Raw genomic sequence first — 25,851 nt, forward strand, 5'->3', positions numbered from 1 at the left:
TTATCGAAAATAGATTGAAAATTACGAACATTTCCGAAAGTATTCCGGAAACAGCCGAATGGGCGGAGACGTCATAACTAAAGATGCACCGATACCGATACTAGTATCAGCAGGGGGCGCCGATCCGGCCCGAAATGGTGGTATCGGTATCGGCGAGTACCAACAAAGACGGCGCCGATACTATTTACCGGTCCATTATTATAACATTTGACCACAGCCTTTTTCTCCTCCTGGCGCTCACTACACTCTGTCTCTGTGTTGTGTGATGACACGTGAACACCAAGCAGCTATCGCTATTGGCCTGCTCCAGACCAATGAGAGCGGGCCAATAGCCACTCCTGACCAATCAAAAGGGGGCTTTTTTTATATGGACGAAAAACAAACCAGGAAATATGGAGGCAGTCGGGAAATATTTCCAAATAGAAATCCCGTCGATTAAAATCAATGGCTGCATGCAAGATTTGCGGCCTGAAAGTTTGGAGATGTGGAGTTAAATCGGCCAGTTTCAATACCTCGAACTTGATAAAACAATTGAAGACGAAACGTGAACGAACACAACGAGTTTGAGCCTGCAAGAGCGGGACTGCTATCCAGAGGAAGAAGGCCGCTGGACCGGAGCAACAATATCTGGTCAGTTCACTTCGTCTACTTTACTTTTATTGTCTTTTACTGAAAGAAATGCCGCAGTAATTTGGGAAGTGTTTGCAAAGTATTGTTGCCACCTTTCAGAAATAGAAATAAGGGACTCCCACCTCCCGAAAAAAAGGAGAGACGGGATGCTGTGGTCAATTATTATTACTTATAATTGTTAGCGTCCGCAAATGCGGAAACAAGGTTGAACCTCGAAGCAGACAACAAGCGGGGGATACATAAAAGGGTTTAATGATTGCAAACAAAAAATAACACGCGATCGCGGGATAGTAGAAATAACAAAAGGAGTCCGTGACAGCAGGTCGACGGACAAATAAGACGATAGGCAGCGGTTACAAACGAGAGCAGCACACTAACAGAAAAACCCAATGCAGGGGCATAAAAAGCAAATGTAGCGAGATTATTGTGCCAGATGTCAAATAGCGATCAGCAAGGCAAATATCTCGGCAGCCTTCTCTGAGATCACCCGTGCTTAAATGCTTCATTGATGAGCCTGCATTGGATTCAAGTGCCACGCCCCCACGCCCAGCAACAAAACACAATCTAACCAGCAGCAGAATGTGACAATAATTTCATGAAAGTTGCACTGTTTGGACTTTGAGAGGTTTAAAAAAGTTTATTCAGTTCATTCAGAGTTTATTATTATGAATTTATTTTTACTTTCTTACTGTTGGGATAGTATTATACATGTTTTATTAATTTCACAAATTTAGCACTATTTTGGCCTTTGAGAGCCAAAGGTTTATTAAACTATTGTCTACTAGGGTTTAGTGTACTTTTTCCTATTTTGCAAAGGTAAGCAACAGCCTGACAAAGCCTTGATAGCAATGATTTCACATCCAATTATGTAGTTCTTTGGAAAAAAAAAAAAATTAAGAAAAAAAATATATATATATATAAATATAAACGGGGTGGTATCGGTATGGCATCGGTATCGGCCGATACTGCACAGCCAGGTATCGGTATCGGGGCCAAAAAATGGTATCGGTGCAACACTAGTCATAACAAGAAAACAAAAGGTCGAGGCAGGTGCCATCGTTGTTTAGTTGCGTTCGTGTTTTATCAAAAAATCGCTAAAATGGTTCAAACCTGTCATGCTATGTGGTTTACAAATAGGCATTTGTCGCAATGTAGTACCCATGAGTTCCCGAACGCGAGAAAAAGAGCTGGACTACGCAGACAATGAGTAAAGTTCGTCAGTGCTAAGAGGGCTAATTTTGCGGACACAGCCTCCGGCACGGTTTTGTGTGGTGCGCATTTTACACCTGAAAGCTATACGAACTATGGACAAATGAAATCAGGTTTTGCTTAGAAATTGCTGCTGAAAGCAGATCCGGTGCCCACCTACACGCGTAGCCACCTAAATGTCCCGAGATAACAAGAAAGAGGACGATGACTGTCTCTGATGAGACCACCCCACCACCCCAGGCAAAGCAAAGGAGGGAAATGGCCAGGGTGAGTAATCTTTTATAATAAAAAACATATCACGCATTGGATATAGGACTGGACACATGTATAAATTATCGCTCGTAAAATATATAGAACAAATCCTCTAATCCCATTCATATTTGTGTCGGTTGGCAGAGCGAAAACCGATGATCGCAGATTAAATGATAATTATTCTATACATTACTTTATTTTGCGGTCACGGTGTATCAGCTTCACAAAAAGAAATGCAAAACAAACCATTCGGTGTTTCTGTTGCTGCCGATGTTTCATCAGTGTGATTGCTCCCCTCAATGATCCTTTCATTAGGCTGCATTGGCTTTCGTTTGGGCTCAAATTGATAACCCAAAACACCAAAGAAAGGTTCATAACTCTCCTTGTCACCATTAGAAGAATGTTCGTTACGTCGGATTTGTCGCTGCAACTAGAAACAAAATTGTCCGCCATCATCGCCGCCATTCAGTACTAAGCACTAAGCCGGTTGTTTCCTTGTAGTTACGTCACGCACACAAGATGCTAGATTTCCGGCATCTCTGGGGCAGGTCGTTTTAGCTTGACAATCGACCTAATTTCTATCATTTTCTTGGTGTTGCGATGTGTGTAATTATACGAAGTGGCATGATATGAATTCAAAAGGCATGCGTTGATGGATAAATGATGGAATATTAGCATTTCCCCAGGTGTTGTCATACCCTTTAATTGTATTTTTTTGTTTTTTGTTTTTTGTTACTATCGCATTTTCTCTGATGTTAGATGATAAATAATCAATCCAAACAAAGAAACATTGTAAAACAACATTTAAAAGGGTAAAAATATTAGGACTGTCAAACGATTAAAATTTTTAATCGAGTTAATCACAGCTTAAAAATTAAATCGTAATTAATCGCAATTCAAACCATCTATGAAGTATGCCATATTTTTCTGTAACTTATTGTTGGAATGGAAAGATAAGACAGACACAAGACGGATATATACATTCAAAATACTGTACATAAGTACTGTATTTGTTTATTATAACAATAAATCAACAAGATGGCATTAACATTAACATTCTGGTAAAGCGATCCATGGATAAAAAGACTTGAAGTTCTTAAAAGATAAATGTTTGTACAAGTTGTAGAAATTTTATATTAAAACCCCTCTAAATGTTTTCGTTTTAATAAAATTTGTAAAAATTTCAATCAAAAAATAAACTAATAGCTCGCCATTGTTGATGTCAATAATTACACAATTCTCATGGTGCTGAAACCCATAAAATCAGTCGCACCCAAGCGCCAGCAGAGGGCGACAAAACTACAAAAAAAACACAAGTAACAAGTGCACATGACACTGTGCTGTCCTTTTAATCTGTTTGAGCGAGGCATGTGCGTTAATTGCGTCAAATACTTTAACGTGATTAGTTAAAAAAGATAATTACCGCCCGTTGACACAATAATTTTGACAGCCCTAAAAAACATGAAAAAGAACATCTCGACGACTCCTTGATATCTGCGATTTCTGCATCCTGACCCTTGTTATATTAACATGTTTCACCCATAAAATCCCCCCAAAATCCAGCTGTGGCTATTCACACCTGTGTCTTGACACTCAGTGATACATGCTACATGGAGTTTTTGGATCAAAACAAGGTAAGTAGGCGATAATATCTCGTTAAAGTCAGGACGTCTTTATTTCTGCTCTCGCGTGCTCTCACCTCCAGATAAGGTTTTGCTGTTTAAATTTTTTTGCTTTTTTTAGAAATGCCCTCCTGTTCAAAATTTTTCTTCCCCCAGAAAATTGACATTTTAAGCTTTCCAATGATGTATCACACATGCATATCGGACAATTCTGAAAGTTGGTCAAATTGGGGGGGGGCACCTGAGTGTTTTCCGCCATATCTATTAATAGATTCATATTTGTGAGAAATGTAGTCCTGACCCCCGTTCACCTAATCTGTTTGGTCTTATTAATGTCCCATCCCCAGCAAAAAGTGTACATGCAGGTTATGCTGTTATATCGTCCCTACCCATTGAGACCAAACCTACGCCCTTGAGTGGCATCCACTGTAGTGACCATTGTCCTTGAAAAGGTTAAAGCCAGAGAGCCCTTCCCACAGCATCACTGATGCGGCCGGCCAATTGCAAACAGGCTGAGGTACAACCGGAAGGTGGAGCTTCCCATTGAAACAGGGTGTGGTTCTGAAACTTGTCTGTCACTTGTAGTGGGGCTTTAAATGGCGCACAGCGATCGGGCTCCCGCGTATATCCCGGCCTGACGCCAGCTCGTACGCGTCCGGAATTACACACCGGCACGATCCCGACATCCCTGACTTTTCTTTGGGAGTACTTGTGGCCGGGAAACAGTGGGACACGGATCCGCAGCCGGGAAGCGGTGCTGCGGTTTGCCCGGCTTCCCTTCACTGCTCTTATCTGACCGGTTCTGGGGGTTTGATTGTATGAGCGCCCGCCCTGGCTGTTACGGGAGAAAGAGCTGAGGACTCAGCAGGTGAGTCACCAGCTGGATGCGATAAAGCTTGCACCACCTTTGCACACACTTCAGTGCTCCCATAACAACTTTGAATAGAGTGGCAGCTCGGGGGCTACCTGTTGTATTAATAGTCACACATTCAAAATTTAAATTGTTTGATGAAAACTTGACTGAATTGTTGTTTCTAATTAGTGGTCAAAGATGTGTTTTTAAAATTCGTTAAAACATGACCTGGTAGTGAGAGCAAGTTGAAATGGTGAGTTCACACTTATAAAAATAAAAAAGTTTGAATGAAGTGATATCAAAATTTGGTTGCTGTTGGTTTTTTTTAGTTTTTTTTTTTTTTTTTTCTATAATATTTTTTTTCTAACATATGATGTTGTCTTTAACATTATTAAAGAGGCTGATTTTTTTTTTTTTTTTTTTTTTTTTTTTTTTTTTGGGGGGGGGGCATAGTTATTCGAATTGATTTGCAGTTTTAACTTCAAATAATTTTACAATTGGTTTCATAAATTAATTTTAAAAAATGTCTCTAAAAGGTTCACATGGTTTTATTTGATGGAATATTACTATACTGTATAACCTTTTCATTATATTTTTAAAAGTTGGAATTATTCATCCTTTTTTTGTTAAAATTAGGGCTGCAGCTATCAATTATTTTAGTAGTCGATTAATCGATGAACTAGTTCGAATAATCGAGTAATCGGATAAGGAAATAAATAAATACGGATCTACAGTATGTACAACAAAAGAACAATTGGCTAACTTACATAGCAAAAGTTCGCTAGCTTAAATGCTATAAAATGCTAACTTGTTTTTTTTTTTTTTTTTTACAATGCTCCTAACAAACTGTTCAGACACATATTCCTACAAAAAGCGGCTAAATATACCTATAAACTAAATTACAAATGCATTAAAAAACATGAGCTCAAACAAAAACTTAGCTTACGTTGGTCTGAACAGGGAGTAGTTGGATTCAGCCATGTGAAATGAGGCGGACCAGAGGGTAGTGTATCCACTCAATAAAACGAAATGCAAACACTTTCAAAATAAACCATTACAACGCCACTTTAATTAAATGAATACTCGAAGCAACAAAATTTAATTCAAATATTTTTTTTCTAATCGAATACTCAAGTTAATCGATTAATTGTTGCAGCACCAGTTAAAATTGCGGGAAAAGCACTCCAAAGAATCTTTTTCATATATATATATATTTTAAAAATGTTTAATATTACAAGACATGGTGGTTCAATTCTCGGCTCTGACTGTCCACTGTCGAAGTGCCCTTGGGCAAGGCACTGAACCCTAATTTGTCTCTAATGGGATGGCAGCAGCACCATTGGTGTATGAATGTGTGCGTGAAAGGGTAAATACGTGCTATTGTAAAGCGCTTTGGGCATTGTAACAATGTAGATAACCGCGCTATATATACGTATTTTTTGGACTATAAGTTGCAGGTTTTTTTTCATAGTTTGGCTGGGGGTGCGACTTATGCTCTGGAGCGACTTATGTGTGAAAATTTTAACACATTATGATATCATTTCACATGTTATTTGGTGTTTTGGAGTGACACTGATGGTTTGGTAAACTTGTGAGCATGTTCTTTATGTTATAGTTATCTGAATAACTCATAATAGCTACGTAACGTTAACATACCAGCCACGTTCGCATTTTGTTGATCATGCATCATGTAACATTATCATACTGTACACTTATTCAGCATGTTGTTCTCTATTGTATTTTTATTTTTAAATTGCCTTTTAAGATGACATATCTGTTCTATGTGTTGGATGTTATCAAGTAAATTTCCCCCCAAAATGCTTATTCTCCGGTGCGCCCAATATGTTTTTAGTCCTTTTCATTGCGCATTTTTGGACTGGTGCGACTTATACTCAGGTGCGACTTATAGTCTGAAAAATACGGTAAGTACTCTCCATTTACCATTTACATGGCTATTTTTGAAAAATGCGAGAAAGTTTTGTTTTATTAATATAAAAATACAAATGTAAATGCATTTTAAATGTTACACATATCCCACTAATACTAAGAACATCGATGTTTTGTCACCAGTACCACCAATCTAGAATTCAAACTGATATGCTCTGTGCTTGTATTGAACCACTAACTAAGCACATGCTAATCTTCAATTTATTGAACTGCTCAGGTGATACCCTCGTCCTCCTCAAATATTTAGCTTTGTGCGTCTGCGGGGGAATTGTACATCCCTGGTGAATGACATTATGTTGCAATACTGTAAAATTCCGTTCCTCCTGAAATTAAAAAAAATGGTCAACAGAGATTGTGTCATTTTGTATAAAAGGAGATATATGCGAGCATTTCAAACATGCTCCTAGTGTTTATTCGTACTCGCGCGGCCTGATAAACCACCGTGACTGGGCTCGCCGTGGGCCAAGGGGTTGGCCTCACCCGTTTGACTTGATCTGTTAGTCAGCCAGAGAGCATTTCATTGTTCTCCACTGACGACGCACTTCAACGGGAACTGACAGCATTTGGCAAAAAAAACAGAAAAGGAAAAATTGACTTGTACACTTTTGTGATGACATAGGCACATAAGAGTTGCCGTTCCCAACTGACCCAGTTTGACTTAATAAAAAATAACACACTCCAAATAATGTTGCTTTGTCAATCTATCCATACCAGTGACTTATTGTGACAGGCAGAACGATGAAAAGCGCATTCACTTGATGGTAGAAGCTACAATTCCAACTTCAATTAACCTATGTAAACTATTGCCCTTAAATCAACAGAATCATCAACTTCAGAGGCCTACGTGTCATTTTGTCAGTAGATTAGTGGATTATTAGCAGATTAATCTAATTATTGATAATATTGACATCTACAGTATTTTTGGTCTTGTTCTAAATCGATGTCAGTGATGCTTGAGCATGTATTAATAACTCATGGGCTGTCATTGACAACTAGGCATGTGCCGGTTGCGGGGTTCAAGGTTTACAATGGTATGAATATGTCACGGTTTCAAAACCACTAAAATTTTCCGTCATACCATAGAACGGTATGTTAGTTTTTATGTCTCAAAAAAAAAATGCAGCGAGAAATGGCAACACTTCCAACATGATTTCACATTTACGCGACCTCATTCGTCACTTTTACACAAAATTTAAGGTAAGTAAACGCTGTCATTAAGGTTTCCCACCAGCTATGAGAGTTCACTCCAGCCTGGTTCGTGTCTCTAGCAATGGTAAAACAAATATTAAATTCAAACTTGTTAACGGGGCTATTAACGTGGCTTGTTAGCATGCCAAGATGGCTAACTTGTTTCCCCACTATTAGCGTACTTTTGTAAAGTCTTCTGCCATTGTAAACATCTGTTTAAAATAACATTTTCATAATACAGCCTGTGGTGCTTTTTTTTTCACTCTGGTGACTTTCTGTGTTAAGAGAGGCTGGGTGTGTGTGTATAATGTGTTAATAATGATACGAGTCATACACACGCTCTCAGTCTCCGTTAATATTCAACTGATTAATATTAATAATAGTAGTGGTATACTAACCCACAAAAGGTGAAGATACTCACATTCCTGCATCATAATTTGGACTGAGTGTGAAATACGTAAAAAATGAGTCTCGAAAAATGTTGAAATGGAACTTTATCGTAAGTGAAGTACCTGCAATATATATATTTGTTTTATTTCATTTACAAATGTTTTTACTTTTTTTTTTTTTTTTAATAGAAACTAATTATTTTTCATGTTTAGCAACTTGCGCTGTGGCTGTGGGTTTAGTCTATAAGTTCTATTTATTTCAATTTTATTTAAACTATTTCATTTTCTTTTGTGTGTGTTTTATTTATTAATACATTATATTCATGTTGTTGTTCCAGTTTGCAAATACAGTGGGGCAAATTAGTTTTTAGTCAACCACCAATTGTGCAAGTTCTCCTTCTATAAAAGATCAGAGAGGCCTGTAATTGTCAACATGGGTAAACCTCAACCATGAGAGACAGAATGTGGGGGGAAAAAATCACATTGTTTGATTTTTAAAGAATTTATTTCCAAATTGGAGTGGAAAATAAGTATTTGGTCACCTACAAAAAGGCAAGATTTCTGGCTGTCAAAGAGGTCTAACTTCTTCTAGTGAGGTCTAACGGTCTAACGAGGCTCCACTCGTTACCTGTATTAATGGCACCTTTTAACTCATTATCGGTATAAAAGACACCTGTCCACAACTCAGTCAGTCACACTCCAAACTCCACTATGGCCAAGACCAAAGAGCTGTCGCAGGACACCAGAGACAAAATTGTAGACCTGCACCAGGCTGGGAAGACTGAATCTGCAATAGTAATCGCTTGGTGTAAAGAAATCAACTGTGGGAGCAATTATTAGAAAATGGAAGACATACAAGACCACTGATAATCTCCCTTGATCTGGGGCTCCATGCAAGATCTCACCCTGTGGTGTCAAAATGATAACAAGAACGGTGGGCAAAAATCCCAGAACCACACGGGGGGACCTAGTGAATGACCTATAGAGAGCTGGGACCACAGTAACAAATTGTGTTACTATCAGTAACACAATGCACCGCCAGGGACTCAAATCCTGCACTGCCAGACGTGTCCCCCTGCTGAAGAAAGTACACGTCCAGGCCCGTCTGCAGTTCGCTAGAGAGCATTTGGATGATCCAGACGAGGAATGGGATAATGTGTTATAATCAGATGGAACAAAAATAGAACTTTTTGGTTGAACCACAGGTTCTCGTGTTTGGAGGAGAAAGAATACCGAATTGCATCCGAAGAACACCATACCCACTGTGAAGCACGGGGCTGGTGTGAAGGAAAGAATGAATGGGGCCATGTATCGAGAGATTTTGAGTGAAAATTTCCTTCCATCAGCAAGGGCATTGAAGATGAGACGTGGCTGGGTCTTTTAGCATGACAATGATCCCAAACACACAGCCAGGGCAACAAAGCAGTGGCTTAGTAAGAAGCATTTCAAGGTCCTGGAGTGACCTAGCCAGTCTCCAGATCTCAACCTCGTAGAAAATCTGTGGAGGGAGTTGAAAGTCCGTGTTGCCCAACGACAGCCCCAAAACATCACTGCTGTGGAGGAGATCTGTATGCAGGAATGGGCCAAAATACCAGGAACAGTGTGTGAAAAGCTTGTGAAGAGTTACAGAAAACGTTTGGCCTCCGTTATTGCCAACAAAGGGTACTTAACAAAGTACTGAGATGAAGTTTTGGTATTGACCAAATACTTATTTTCCACCATGATTTGCAAATAAATTCTTTAAAAATCAAACAATGTGATTTTCAGTTTTTTTTCCCACATTCTGTCTCTCATGGTTGAGGTTTATCCATGTTAACAATTACAGGCCTTTCTAATATTTTCAAGCGGGAAAACTTGAACAATTAGTGGTTGACTAAATACTTATTTGCTCCACTGTATGTTGTGAAAAAAAAATCCTGTTCAATGGAGTTTGTTTTTTTAACCCATACATCTCGATATAACACATTTTAAAGCTATAATTGCAATAACATGAAACAGTGGTATTTTTGCTTAAGGTTATCATTCCATCAAAATCTCATACCGGCACATGCCTATTGAAAACTATAGACATCTGAAAGAATGATCACTCCCAGCTCTCCCAATTCAAATGGATTGGCTGTCTATCGCCATCAGAGACATTGAATTGAAACCTGATCATTCACTGCCAGCCCTGTGAGAGCCATACAATATGTTTAAAACTAAAAATACAATTAATATGTGCATTTTATGTAATTTCGACACTTTTAAAGTACAATAAGTCTCTGTATTCTTTTTAATGTTATATAAGTAATAATAATTTAAATATATTAAATAATAAATAATGATTCAATAATATTAAAATAGTTATTTTAATATTTTTTTGTGTCCACAGATAGATTCACCCTATGATTAAAATGTTTCATCTTATTTCGTTGTGTTTGTGGAAAATATACACATAAATTTCAGGCTGAAAAGACTGTTGTACTTAAGGTTTTAAACCAGCAGGGGGCAGCGTTCGCTTCTTGGCGTGCGTGGGCAAATGTTCGCATTTTAGCGTGAATAACAAATGAGCCATCTGTGCAGCAATGCAAAACGGACGTTGTTGTTAAAAGTATTTTTTTCTTGTTTCAGGTGAGGAAAAAGAGTATAATTTGACTGTGTGTATTAGCGGATTGCTTTATTTTAGGATGGTTTGGATGTGTACTGTGTGTTAATATAGTTCAGAAATATGTTAATCGGTAAGTATGTTTATGTATGACTGCAGATGTGTTCGTAATGGCGAACGAACGACAAGTGAACGCTAGTAGGGTCTAAAATGCAGAAGTTAATTGTTTAGTCACAAAAGAATGTATTTGTTAATTAATATAATTATATAAGAATTCACATTTGTCTTGTTGTTTTTTCTTGTTTCAGCTGTACAAGAAAAATGAAAATAAAACAAAATTACACCCCGCTACAGATGCATAGCTATTAATTTAACGCCACACACATCATCAGGCTTTTGCGTTCTCCATTGCTGCACCTGTCCTGAATGTCGCCTAATCACTGGCTTGCCAAAGGAAAAAAATGTGAGCGCCCCTTACTAGTTGCTCTTTTTAACACTTCCTCTGTGGCCCTTATGCCCGCCAGGTTTTCGCTGAGGCCCTGGTGACCCTCCCATTACATAACAAAAACTTTTTTTTTTTGTTGTTGTTTTTTTTTTGATGCAGCCGTCAAAAGATCCATATCCATAGGTTTCCGAACCCTGCCCTAACCCATGTTAAGTTGAATGTTGCTTTAATACTTTTTGTCTTTTGACTAATATGGTAGTCACTTCGAAGTCAAACTTTATTATTTAATCTTGACTAAATCTTATTAAAAATTATCTGAATCTTTAGATGCGTATTGGCACACAATAGGTAATAGAACAATACCAGAATCTTGCAGTGTCACACCACACTAGAAAAAATTAAGACAACAATAAAATTATTTCAGTAAACGCTATAAGTGATTAGTGGCCTTTTTAATGATTCCATTCCACTTAGGGCGTTTTCACACTAGCACTGTTTGGTCCGTTTTAAACAGACCAGAGTTCGTTTCTCAGATGATCCACTTCATTTTGTAAATGTGAACACTCATCTGAACTGTAGTTTGGACCAAACAAAAAACTCCAAAATCGTTGGTCTCAGTCCGCTTTAAGCACACCCTGCTTCGCTTGTGAATGCAACAGGAGCAGCTTTTGCTACTTTATGTACAGCATCACAGCGTGGAGCTGTGATGTTCCAGGCTGTGGCGGTACACGGATTGCATCCTTTGGAAGCAGGAGTACAGCGCGCACGCTATTCAAAATCAACAATGGGAAGATAACAGACAATTAGCCATGGCCAAATGTTGTTGTGCTGCGCTAAGCAGTTGCATTTGATACACAGAATCGGTTTCTACTGTGGCGGTTGTGTTTTGCATGCTGTTGCTGAACATACTGTGTGAGAGTGACAGTGCCATGGACAGGTGGAGCTTCTCGGTGCGGTCGTTTAGTGAGTCTCACTCGTCTAGAAGTGGTGACAATTTGACGGTCCAAAAAGTCACAAAAGTGAGAGCGAGCCTGCTTGTGTGACTTGGGGTACCACCCTTTCATGGTTTTCCCAAATTGATTTTTTTATATACTCCAGTTCGTTCGGCATTGAGTCAGGAGGGAGCGACCCCGCCGCTGGCTGAGCGGCGACTTGCTTACATTATGTTTTCTTTTGTTTGGGGTTTTTTAAATTCAAACTTACATGCATGCAAACTTCTGCTTTGCAAAACAGTCAGTTGACAAAGAAATTGACACAGATGCACGGGTATATTATCATTGCAAAATAAAAGAAAGTAATTAAAATTAATGAGTGCACCTTTCGTGCACGTGATGCTACTTGGAAAGTTCGGTTGGCACAGTTTGAATGCTGAACGTTTTCAACAACTCATTTGCAAGTACTGCTGCTAAGGGTCTCCAACCGGACCCTTAGTCTGAAAATTATTTAGTCCCTACAAATGATGAAGCGCACTGTTGTTAAACTATTAATATGCATTTCTACAGCGGATTTCAAACTTAACAGGTATCATCTAAAAAAATACTTAACTAGTAGGTCTACATGATCCTTGAAAATGAAAGGATTTAACCCCAAAAAGTCATTCGGAGTGCAGAATATAGATTTTATTTTGAACTAGACATCAGCGGCAATGAAACATGAGAAATGTTTACTTTGAGATTTTCGCCATTTTTCTTTTTTTAAAAAGAATTGTGCTTTTGCCCAGAAATGTTGTCAAACATGGGATAACTTTCATTTGTCAGTCTTCCCTTTAATAAGCGTGTGCAGCTGCCTCCTGTTTGTTCAGGTGAATGGGAAACTGTCAAAACTGATGGTGACAAGGCATTTCTGGTCTCGTTTCAGGAAACAAGGTGAGCAGTCACCATGCTGCGAGAAGCAGGATCCAGTATTTTAGAATTCTACGACGACCTGCTGTCCAAATGCGGTGAGTTTGTGCTACGGGGCGCTTACTACTACAGCTCACACATTGACACTTACGTACATACTTGTTGATATCACATGTCCAGGCTCTGTCCCTTAAAGTGCCTGTGACACCATAAAAAAAAAAGCATTATTATGTGAATTAAAATTATATTTTGAGACAATTCGACTATATACAAAAATCTGGCAAAGCGCAGATGACGAGAAATGAGTCTTTTAATCTTCCTTTTAGCCACGCCAGGGCCGGCCCAGCCTATACGCAGACTATGCAGCTGCTTGGGGGCCCCCAACCTGGCAATTGTTTAATTTATATTCTATTTTGTTTACTACAGTTTGCTTTATTCGACTTTTGTGAGTTTTGATACTTGATTTCAAGCTTAAAAAAATAAAAGTTCTTCTTTAACTTCTTTCTTTCCTCTTTTAGAAAATGTTTTTGCGCTATCTACTGTAAGTACTGACAATCATTTGGGGTGAGAAGTTTGAAGTATGCAGTGCAACAAAATCTGATTAATATACAAAATATGGACGTATGGGTTGGATTGAATGTATGGGTTTCACAGTACACTGTGACGAAATGGTGGGCCAAAATATGGGCCCCTTTGCATTATTTTGCTTAAGGCCCCAAAATGGCCTGGGCCGGCCCTGAGCCACGCCTGTCATTATACCACCCTAGCGCCCCTATCTGGATTATGACGTCGGCAGGGTAATGATTTCAGCTGATTTAGAATTTCGCCCATTGAGGGGAAGATTCAGAACGTGGAAAATGCAACAGAGAGCAAAGTGCCATCATTGTTTCAATCTCTCTACTCCAATATTTATACATGATATTCTTTTTATGTAGGTATTTTTCCCCAATTGCTAAATAAATGGTATGGTCATGACAAATAAGTCTTTTGCTAAATGGAATATGAAATATTGAAAATATATTTATTCAGTACGACAGGGCAAAATTACTACATAATGGTCAAAACTACCGACTTCTTCCTCTCCCGAACGGTATTTTATGTCACCAGAGTTAGTGTGGCTTTTGTCATTTCCCTGCCCCGGCTTCGGAGACGGAGGAAAGAGTGTAAACAAAACAGAAGGCCTGACAGCTAGCCGACATGCTAACCTGAACAGAGCGGCTGTTCTAATCTTTTTTGCCTTTCAAAAACGAAAAATCACACAAATCTACCCTGACTCCTGTCACACACGGCGGCTGGGTTGATTGTCTTCACCGATCGGCCAGACCTAGGCGGCGAGCAAGTTTCGGCTCATCGTTCTGCTGCAGCCACGGCGGGCTGGCAGTGCTTGTTGCCGGAAATGAATGCCAAAAATAGCCTATTTTCGGTGGACAAACCGGCCGGCGTCGGAGCGTGGGGCTGCTCTGGGCCAAGCCAAGGAAAGCGCATTTTCGGCGGGCATGCCTTTATCTGCTGGCGACCATGGTGTGCTGTGCGACAAGCCGCCGGTCATCGGCCGTGGGTTTGTCACCCACAAAATGCAACCACCTCTTTATCAAAATGTTTGCCATGATCCCAGTATTTGACAAAATATAAAACACAAAGCTTACTCACTTCGTTGTCCGTCCAGTGGTTCCTCGGTTGTCTGACTTGTTATGCCCATCGTGCTGAACAAGGATCTTTTGGAACTCCAAAAAGCCTCACACCACTCTCCCTGGTGTAGCAACAAAAGCCTGCAGCGTATTGGGCTGGCGTGACGCAAAAAATAAACGAATTAATCAGCAAAATCAGCTAATCCGTAGTAGAATCTGCAGTCCTTTTGCATGCTATAGTGATGGCTACATTGTGAAGATTATCTCTACCACTGATGTCACATTCGCCTCCTTCCTCAATCCAGAAGTCGTTCATTTTCATGGCACAGGATTAAAAAAATGTGATAAATATATCAATCGCTTCCACACACATCCAAGCAGACCATTTCTTTCAGAGCATAAAATTCCGCATGTAATATGAAATAAACATGCTATTTTTGTGTCACAGGCACTTTATATGTACATAGAAAACGCACAAATTGATGGTGAAATTCTTTCCAGACGCTCGAGTCAAAGACTATCCGATGGTCCACTGTCCTTTCAAGATGACGGTCCTCCTGGTGGGCTACGTAATCTTTGCAGTCTACTTGGGGCCTCGTCTGATGGCCAACCGGAAGCCTTTCCACCTCAACGCCGCTATGGTGGTCTACAATTTCGGAATGGTGGCGTTCAATGCTTTTATTGTGTACGAGGTAGGACCTACGGGCTACGATGGGAACCATGGTGGTTTTGGATTTGAGCGCATGTGTCTCTCTGGTCGCAGTTCATGATGTCCGGATGGGGGACCACCTTCACGTGGAGATGTGATCTTATCGATCCATCCAGTAGCCCTCAAGCACTTCGGGTAAGGCTGTAAATTTTCACCACATAAACAAAAGTTATAACAATTTTTAAAGTAAAAATGAAGGCTTTGTCAGGGAAATTGCACTGTAACTGCCAATACTGAATTGCGTAAACTAAAAAAATGTTGATTTATTTTGATTTAAAAGTTTAAGATTTAAAATCTTCATTGGAAAAATATGTGTAATGTCTTATGGGAATCAATATAAACATTTACACAATGTAGAAAAAAATGTTTTGTTTCTCCTTATTGGGGAAAAACAAGGCACATTCTTTTGTTGTTCAAGTCATTCAATATTAAAATGCTTTTTTTTTTTTTTTTTTTTAAATAGATGTAGGGTGTCCGACACAAAAATCAAGTTTCTTTTGATTTGCATAATCTATTTTAATAGAAAGAAAGACATGTTTTTTGTTATTAAACAAGAACAGATCAACAAATGTAAAATGAATGTTAATCAAATTTAAATGAAAAATAGCTGTCCTATTTCAGGAAAAGAGCAGACGTCAAAAAACAATATTTGTAAATTCATCATTTTCATTTTTGCAGAGAGCGATTCCTTAATTGAAGAGGGGAAAAAAATCCACCTACGGGGGGGTTCGAGTATAAAATGTGAATTTTAAAACAATATTTTAAAAATCCTTTCTCCCAAGTGTCTGTCAAGGAATTGCTTCCCAACATATGCTTCTCAGATGTTGATATACAGTGTAACACAAAAGTGAGTACACCCCTCGAAATGCTTGTCATTTTCCCTCCAAAATGTCATGTGACTCGTTACAGGAATGCTGTCAGCATTGCTGCAGAGATTGAAGGGGGGGGGGGGGGGGGGGGTTGAGCCTGTTAGTGCTCAGACCATACGCCGTACTCTACATCAAATTGGTGTGCATGGCTGTACACAAGAAAGCCCGCAAACAGTTTGCGAAGACATATCAACAAAGTCCATGGATTACTGGAACCATGTACTATGGCCTGATGAGACGGGCGGGCTTTCTTGAGTACCGTCTTCAGAAGAAGCTTCCCCCCGGGGTGACAGCCATGCACACCAATTTAATGTAGAGTAAGGCGTATGGTCTGACCACTAACAGGCTGACCCCACACCTCTTCAATCTCTACAGCAATGCTGACAGCACTCTTGTAATGAGTCACATGACATTTTCGAGGGAAAATGACGGGATGTGAATTTTTTCATAGGGGTGGACTCACTTTTGTTGCCAGGGATTTGGATATTAATGGCTATATTTTGAGTTATTTTGAGGGGAAAATAAATTAACTCTATTATATAAGCCGCACACAGACTACTTTTCATTGTGTCGAAGTTTCATTTTGTTAGCGTTGTTCCATGAAAAGATATACTTAAATATCTGCAGAAATGTGAGGAGTGTACTCACTTTTGTGACACTTGTACAATATTAAGCTTATCTAAAATTCATAAGCACAGCTGTCTATGCTAAAGCGAGGGAGGGCAGGCAGGCAGGCAGGCAGGCAGGCACTCTCAAGGGCAAAGATACAACAACATTTAATTGGTGAAGCGCTGCCTGGCCGCCCATCTACGCTTCTTGATATGTGTTTTTCTTATAATCATATGACCATTGTTTTTACCAGTTAACCACGCCTTTCAGTATGATAAGAGTCATCTGAGCTCTGCCATGTCAGAGTATCATTGCACTCGGTGTGTGATTGATGTTCTGCATGAGATCATAAGTAAACTTTTAAAAGATTTCTGGAGTGAGAGCCTTCTAAGAACAAAGGGAGAACAGATTCTGTCCAGACACTAACATTGACAAACATGTGATTTTTGAAATGCAGTGTCACAACTTTTCAAAGTAAATGCGCTGCGGTGTATTAAATTTACATCCAACAATACACATACTTTGACTACAAGGGCTGGCAGCGAATAATTTCTATTGCTCGCTATCAGTGGCAGTGAACTGGTTCGTTCATGTCCATGTCAACTCAATCTCTTGCCTCTCCTTGCCTCAGATGGTCAGAGTGGCTTGGATGTTTTTCTTTTCCAAATTCATCGAACTCCTCGACACGGTGAGCATTGGTTTAGATCCACTTTTTTGTGTTTTTTTTTATGTAAACTCTTCCATCCTGTAACTGATTGACACTCGGCATTATTTCAGGTTTTCTTCGTGTTGAGAAAGAAACAAAATCAGATCACTTTTCTCCACGTTTTCCATCACTCTTTTATGCCCTGGTCGTGGTGGTGGGGCATCATGCTGACTCCTGGTGAGAACCTGTTAATACTCATATGGTAATACAGTGAGGCAAATAAGTATTTAGTCAACCACTAATTGTGCAAGTTCTCCCACTTGAAAATTTTAGAGAGGCCTGTAAGTGTCAACATAGGTAAACCTCAACCATGAGAGACAGAATGTCGAGGAAAAAAAAGAAAATTACATTGTTTGATTTTTAAAGAATTTATTTGCAAATCATGGTGGAAAATAAGTATTTGGTCAATACTAAAAGTTCATTTCATTATTTTCTTATGTACCCTTTGTTGGCAATAACTGAGGCTAAACGTTTTCTGTAACTCTTAACAAGCTTTTCACACACTGTTGCAGGTATTTTGGCCCATTCCTCCATACAGATCTCCTCTAGAGCAATGATGTTTTGGGGCTGTCGTTGGGCAACACGGACTTTCAACTCCCTCCACAGATTTTCTAAGGGGTTGAGATCTAGAGACTGGCTAGGCCACTCCAGGACCTTGAAATGCTTCTTACGAAGCCACTCCTTTGTTGCCCTGGCTGTGTGTTTGGGATCATTGTCATGCTGAAAGACCCAGCCACGTCTCATCTTCAATGCCCTTGCTAATGGAAGGAGATTTTCACTCAAAATCTCTCGATAAATGGCCCCATTCATTCTTTCCTTTACACAGATCAATCGTCCTGGTCCCTTTGCTGAAAAACAGCCCCAAAACATGTTTCCACCCCCATGCTTCACAGTGGGTATGGTGTTCTTCGGATGCAATTCAGTATTCTTTCTCCTCCAAACACAAGAACCTGTGTTTCTACCAAAAAGTTCTATTTTGGTTTCATCTGACCATAACACATTCTCTCAGTCGTCTTCGGGATCATCCAAATGCTCTCTAGCGAACTGCAGATGGACCTGGACGTGTACTTTCTTTAGCAGGTGGGCACGTCTGGCAGTGCAGGATTTGAGTCCCTGGCGGTGCATTATGTTACTGATAGTAGCCTTTGTTACTGTGGTCCCAGCTCTCTGTAGGTCATTCACTAGGTCCCCCCGTGTGGTTCTGGGATTTTTGCTCACCGTTCTTGTTATCATTTTTGACGCCACGGGGTGAGATCTTGCATGGAGCCCCAGATCGAGGGAGATTATCAGTGGTCTTATATGTCTTCCATTTTCTAATAATTGCTCCCACAGTTGATTTCTTTACACCAAGCGTTTTACCTATTGCAGATTCAGTCTTCCCAGCCTGGTGCAGATCTACAATTTTGTCTCTGGTGTCCTTCAACAGCTCTTTGGTCTTGGACATAATGGAGTTTTGAGTGTGACTGACTGACTGAAGTTGTCGACAGGTGTCTTTTATACCGATAATGAGTTAAAACAGGTGCCATTAACACAGGTAACGAGTGGAGCCTCATTAGACCTTGTTAGAAGAAGTTTGACCTCTTTGACAGCCAGAAATCTTGCTTGTTTGTAGGTGACCAAATACTTATTTTCCACTCTAATTTGGAAATAAATTCTTTAAAAATCAAACAATGTGATTTTCTGGGTTTTTTTTCCACATTCTGTCTCTCATGGTTGAGGTTTACCCATGTTGACAATTACAGGCCTCTCTAATATTTTCAAGTAGGAGAACTTGCACAATTGGTGGTTGACTAAATACTTATTTGCCCCACTGTATATTGCAAGGGCATAGGTTTGCATAGGGATAGTAGGGACATAACACTACGAAGTTTTTAGGATACTCAAATTGTCCCCACCAACTTTTAAGCAACCTCCTCTGCATTATATAATGAGTTCAATTATATAGGTAATTTAGATTGTCTTCCCATGTGTTGTAAGGATAGAACTGACCCTACCATTATTAAGTGAATTATTTTCATTATGTTTAGACTTACATTTACCCCTTTTCACTTGCTGAATGCGCCAGTCCATTTTTTCCCTGAAAAGCACATTTGATTGGTTGATAACTTATACAACATGTTGACAACATGCCACATCCTTCAAAGAGGAGGGATATTAGAAGTTTTTTTTCAGTCAGCAGCAGCCACTATGAGTAAGGTAAAAAGATGTCAGTGTTGTGGTGGTGGGGAACACACCACAAAATTTTGCTACTGAAAGTCCAACCTGCATCAGAGTTAGTGTACAATTAAACTGTGAATTTGCTGAATTCGAGTAGTAAGCTGCTTAGAGAGAAGTGTCATCCTGTATGTGATTTCTCCTGTTAACGTTAATTAATCTGAGAAATGCAGTGAACCAAGGTTTACCCCCTCCTCCCCAGTTGTCATTTTTATTTTATTTATGAGGTCTTAACGCAGCCCAAAGGATCTTTCTTTTTTTTTTTTTTTTTGTTAAGTTTGGCTGTGCTTGCGGACAAAAGCAGTAGTGTTTTATCTGGGGGAAGGCTCCAATTTTATTCGTTTGTGTTATACTCTAACCAACAAGTTTTTTCAGGGACACTTAATTTCTTTATTTAGACAGTCAATTTGACTGGTCTTAAGACGAATGCTTATTTTTTGCACTTCTGGATAATTAAGAGATTATTAACAAGTTTGTATTTATGTGTATGGTAATAGAACTAAAGTCATGTTCAAATATCGCAATTTAAATTTGCTAATAAAATCCAGACATTTTTTCTGGAAGTTTTCAAAGTATTTCTTTTGTAGCTTTTGAAAAAAAAGGTTTGAATCTAACGGTGTATCACCTGAAACAATACATATGAAAGTTAGTATAAGTCAATACAGATTTATTTTGCATTGCACCTATCAGTTAATTAGGTTCGGTATTATCCCTACCAATGTTGAGACCAAACCTACGCCTTCAATATATTGCATTGACCTAGTTTATTGGACATGTTTCTCGCTTCAGCCGGAGGAATGGGCTCTTTCCATGCCATGGTGAACGCCACAGTCCACGTCATCATGTACACGTACTACGGACTGGCTGCTGCCGGGCCGCGCTTCCAGAAATTCTTATGGTGGAAGAAATACATGACAGCCATCCAGTTGGTATGTATCACAGCCCTTTTAGGGATGTGGATGCAGGAGTTTGGGGTGATTTACGATGTTGATCAGTGGTTCTGAAACATTTTACATCAAGTAGCACCTCAAGAAGTACTTGGCACTCAGAGTACCACCTTTATGGCCAACAGGAAATGGAACCATAGAAAGAAAGACATGTAGTTCTTAAAAGATTAATGTTAGTACAAGTTCTTATAGTTTGATATTAAAACCTCTCTTAATGTTTTGGTTTTAATAAAATTTGTAAAATTATATTAACCAGTAGGTTGCCATTGTTGTTGTCACATGGCCATGCTGCCGGACTTCCACAGTGTCAATCTTTATCTACATAAACATGTCGTCGGTTCTGCCCTTCCAATTTGAACCCAAACGGAAAATTAATGAGTTGGACAGCCCTGTCGATATTTCACAAAACGAGCAGCACAAGCAAAATGAACAGGAAAGACTGGATGAGACAAGAGTAGCGTTCATGTGTCAAGTTTGCTCGTGACAGTACTCTCCTGCTCTAGTGACTGAGCAGGAGAGTGTTTGATGTAAAACATGTTTGCAGATCTTCGCGGTAAACTATTGTGGGATCCAACTTATTCCAATATTATTGTCAAGATAGTTAGCATCCAGAGCTATCATGTGCTTTACATATGATTAAAGTGTCCAGTGAAACACAGCAGTTTGATTATTTTTGCAGATAGCCCGTGTATCACAGCACACGAAAACGTTGATGCAGTTTGCCTCTACTGAGACATTTAATGGCGTCTCATGACATCTTACCTTATTTTTGTCACATAACAGAGCTGTCCATATTGTTAATTATCTTACCGTGTTCTCAGATTCATTGTACTTATCAGATTTTGTTTGTGCCCTGTGACTGGCTGGCAACCTGTTCAGGGTGTACCCCGCCTTCTGCCTGGAGTTAGCTGTGAAGGGCTCTAGAACCCTTCTTTATCAAGTCTACTCAAATCCAATCATGCTTTGACGCTCACGCTGCCGAGAACGGCATCTCGCTTACACAATGAGTTGTGCTGAGTGGCAACAGCCCACTTATGATTGGGCTGCAAATTTAACGATGATTAAGACATTTGTGCCTTTGATCGTAGAGCTACCAAAGCTTCTCTGGCAAGATCAAAGCTTCAAACCTGTCAATCATCGTTAACTTTAAGTACTGAACTCTACTGCACTGGACAGTTTGGTCGCACTGTTTAGCAGCAAAGAGGGTGAGAGGCTGTGGCAGTGTACGAGCATGAAGCAGAAAAATATAATTCTTTATTTAAAACCCCGATCCTTTTCACCCGATTCCGATCCTCTGAAAAATGGCACGATCGGCCCGATTTCCGATCACGTGATCAGATTGGGACATCCCTAGTCTAATATAAACATTTGCCCAGCAACACACCCACTCGCCAATGGCCAATCAGAGCAAAGAGTAATACACTACATTGATTGACGGGTGAGAATCAGCCTTCACTGCGCAACGCCTTTAATATAAGGAGGGGGCCGCCCTGAAGTCCGCTTCAGTTATTCCCAGTCGGTCGCCTAGTAAAAACATGCAGGATTTTAACACGCCGGATTTAAAAAGTACGAAAGCTGTACCGCATACAAACAAGAAAGATTGTCTTAGGAGTGATTTGTTTGAGGATTCAAGGTGATTATTATATTTTTCGTACCATACATGCATTTTGAAACATGAAAAAAATCAATGGGAGAATGGGGACTGCATTGGCGTCATTTTTCAACATATTTACGTAAAATAGATGCGTAACTGCCCGTTTTACGGGACTGTTTTACGTTCATAACTACCGATTTTATATATATATATATATATATATATATATATATATTATTTATTGGGGCTGTCAAAATTATTGCGTTAATGGGCGTTAATTATTTTTTTTAATTAACCACGTTAAAATATTTGATGCAATTAACCCCGCTCAGACAAATTTAAATGACGGTACGGTGAAACGCTCACTTGTTAATTGTGTTTTATGGAGTTTTGCCGCCCTCTGCTGGCGCTTGGGTGCGACTGATTTTATAGTCTTCAGCACCACTGAGCATTGTGTAAGTAATTATTGACATCAACAATGGCGGGCTACTAGTTTATTTTTTGATTGAAAATTTTACACATTTTATTAAAACGAAAACATTAAGAGGGGTTTCAATATAAAAATTTTTATAACTTGTACTAACATTTTTCTTTTAAGAACTACAAGTCTTTCTATCCGTGGATCGCTTTAACACAATGTTAATAATGTTAATGCCATCTTGTTGATTTATTGTTATAATAAACAAATACAGTCTTTATGTACCGTATGTTGAATGTATATATCCATCTTGTGTCTTATCTTTCCATTCCAACAATAACTTACAGAAAAATATGGCATATTTTATAAATGGTTTGAATTGCGATTAATTGCGATTAATTACGATTAATTTGTTTAAGCTGTGATTAACTCGATTAAAAAATTTTAATCGTTTGACAGCCCTAATATATATATATATATATATATATATATATATATATATATATACATATATATATATACATATATATATATATACATATATATAAATTCAGGGATTTAAGCATTTATTCACAAGAATTTTCACCGGAAAAGCTCTGTTTACAAATGGCGGCTGCCACATTGACTAACAGACTAGCATCATTCTTCAACAAATTTACGTAAAATAAATGCTAACTACCCGTTTTTTTGCTCTTTTAACAAAGAATCGAGACTGTTTTACGTTCGAATCTATAATGAATTCGGGGATTCAAGCATTTATTCACAAGAATTTTCAACTGAAAAAGCACTTTGTGATTCCACTCGGTTAACTTTGACAGCCACGCCAAAAATGCCCCCCCCCCCCCCCCCCCCCCCGTTAATCAGCCCCTGTGCCCCATGTCCCCTCAATAGTTATGAAGTCTATGAAAGAGTTTAAATGTAAAAAAATAATAATTATATTTAAATTTCCACAGTTCAGTCACACACATATTTAGGCTTTTTTTAGAGAGGTAAGAAAGGAGGAGGATCAGTTAACATATCTTGTGGAAAATGCACATTCTGGGAATTTGAAACGCAAATTATCTTGGAAACTTGAGGGGGGGAAAAGGTCAAATAAAGAAAAAAAAGTTATGCAAGGTCACTTTTAATAACAATTGTAGAAATATCTAACTATATATGTTGTACTTGTTTATTTTCATGTAGCAGTATGTATTTACAGTATATAAGTACAGTATTACAGTATCGTCAAAATATAATTATATGAATAAATATACAGTAATATATATTTTTATGAATTTTTTTTAAACGAAACATGCTCATTTATGGAGAATGAATTCTGAATTTAAAATGGCAAATATAAAGAATTAAATGCAATTTGTATGCGTATAATATATAAACAAATAAAATACAATGCATATGAGGGTAAAATTACCAACTAAAAGTAAAAATACTGTGTATTACAATATGACAAAAACATTACGGGCTCAGCTGTATCTAAATAATGTATTTAAAAGAGTGAATTACTTTATGAGTTTGGTCTCAATGTAACATTTCCCAGATGATTTTGGCCATTTGTGCTTTGTATGTCACAGACGCAGTTCATTGTTGTATCAGTGCACATCAGCCAGTACTACTTCATGGAGAAATGCGACTACCAGGTGCCACTATGGATCCATCTCATCTGGATGTACGGCGTGCTTTTCTTCCTGCTCTTTTCCAACTTCTGGCTGCAGGCCTACATCCGCGGCAAGCGCCTCCCCGTCACAGACCTCCAGCCAGCCTCGCCCGCACCCCCACTGCCCAATGGCACCCACCGACATGAAAGCGACACCAACCACCACGAGCACAACCACACCAATGGCAATGTGCAAATGAGAAAAGTCAAGGAGATATAACTTTTTTCCCCATGACTGTGTCACAGTGACTATAACATAGTACAACTACACAATAACAAAGTCTATGGAAAGCCATTTTAACATTTATTCCATATCCACTTTACTAGTTCACTCTTTGTCCTGTTTTTTTCCACTTTATGTTCACAGGAGGGGACAAAAATTGGTTACTAGTGAGGGAAAACGGTGCATAGTTGACATCAGCAAGATACTAGAACTACATGTGAGGCACAAATGTATTAGTCGTGATTGACTGCGAGTGAAGTCCAATCCATTTGGACTGGGAGGGTTGTCAGCAAATGATCATTGCAGGCCCACTCAGTCCAAATGGATTGGACAAGTATATAACTAGGACGAACCAATGATATGAAGTAATGTTGAAATGGCAACTGTCTCGTCTGTGTCGATTGACTTTGGTAAATGAAGGGCATGATTTTTTTCATGTGACTCCCACTCGTTTTGTCTTCATGAAGGTCGGTGCTGTTTTAAATTGGATGGTGTTCCGTCATTGTAGTTTTGCAGTTGGCTATGACTCCAAGCTCGTATCACACACTGAAGACTAGTGAGTGTAAATTGCTACCCTGCCAATAGTTCAAGGTTTTCATTGTACATGTTTTTTCTTTTTTTTTTTTTTTAATTTATATTTTTGGAAAATAAAACGCGTTTTAGATATCAAGGTCGGTGTCATTTGGAAAGCAGTTGGTGGTTTGCACTTGGTAAGAAATAAACCACATCATTTTTATGACATAAAAAAGGTATATTACAAAAGTATTGGAGCAGAGGCATGCATACTTGACTTTTCCTTTATGGCAAACTGATCTGTGAAGATTTTTTTTTAACCCAATGAAGTAAACCACCCCAGAAAGTAAACTTTTAAATAAATTAATTTGGTATGAAAGTAACTGGACATGAACTGAATAGAAGTCTTTTTTTTTTTTTTTTTTTTTGCTTTGTTTTTGTGTGCCTTTTTCCAGTTATACTTGTGGCAAGTGTATGAATGTGAAAATAATGCATTTGAATTTTAGGACAAAAATTATATGGGTCATCATATAATGGTACGATTGAAAAAAAAATAACCAAGCCAAAAAAAAAAAAAAAAAATTGTCTCATGCTTTTAATTTCTCAGCATTTTTCTCTGGTCTGTACAGCAAAGACAAACGTCTTAGCAGTCCCAATTTTAAAATACGCAAATAATTTAAATCGGATCATGTGGTCTTTACTGTTGGATTAAACTGTGAAATGTATGCTTCAAAACCATCCCACCCTCTTTTTGACCATTTTTTACATGGTAAAGGGAATGTTTTGAGTGGAATTCTTTAAAATCTT

At 38.7% G+C, this 25,851-nt stretch overlaps 1 protein-coding gene across 1 annotated transcript; it reads left to right on the plus strand.

The window, feature by feature from the left end:
- The first annotated feature begins 4,250 nt into the window (after positions 1-4,250).
- Positions 4,251-25,580, plus strand: elovl1a (ELOVL fatty acid elongase 1a). The gene is made up of 8 exons (XM_057857478.1): positions 4,251-4,581; positions 12,977-13,058; positions 15,090-15,280; positions 15,352-15,432; positions 17,407-17,463; positions 17,553-17,658; positions 20,485-20,624; positions 24,226-25,580. The coding sequence occupies exons 2-8, from the start codon at positions 12,998-13,000 to the stop codon at positions 24,526-24,528; spliced, it is 939 nt and encodes a 312-aa protein (XP_057713461.1). The 5' UTR covers positions 4,251-4,581; positions 12,977-12,997; the 3' UTR covers positions 24,529-25,580.
- Positions 25,581-25,851: the final 271 nt, after the last annotated feature.

The sequence above is a fragment of the Corythoichthys intestinalis genome, chromosome 14 (assembly GCF_030265065.1).
Source record: "Corythoichthys intestinalis isolate RoL2023-P3 chromosome 14, ASM3026506v1, whole genome shotgun sequence".
NCBI classification, from domain to species: domain Eukaryota; kingdom Metazoa; phylum Chordata; class Actinopteri; order Syngnathiformes; family Syngnathidae; genus Corythoichthys; species Corythoichthys intestinalis.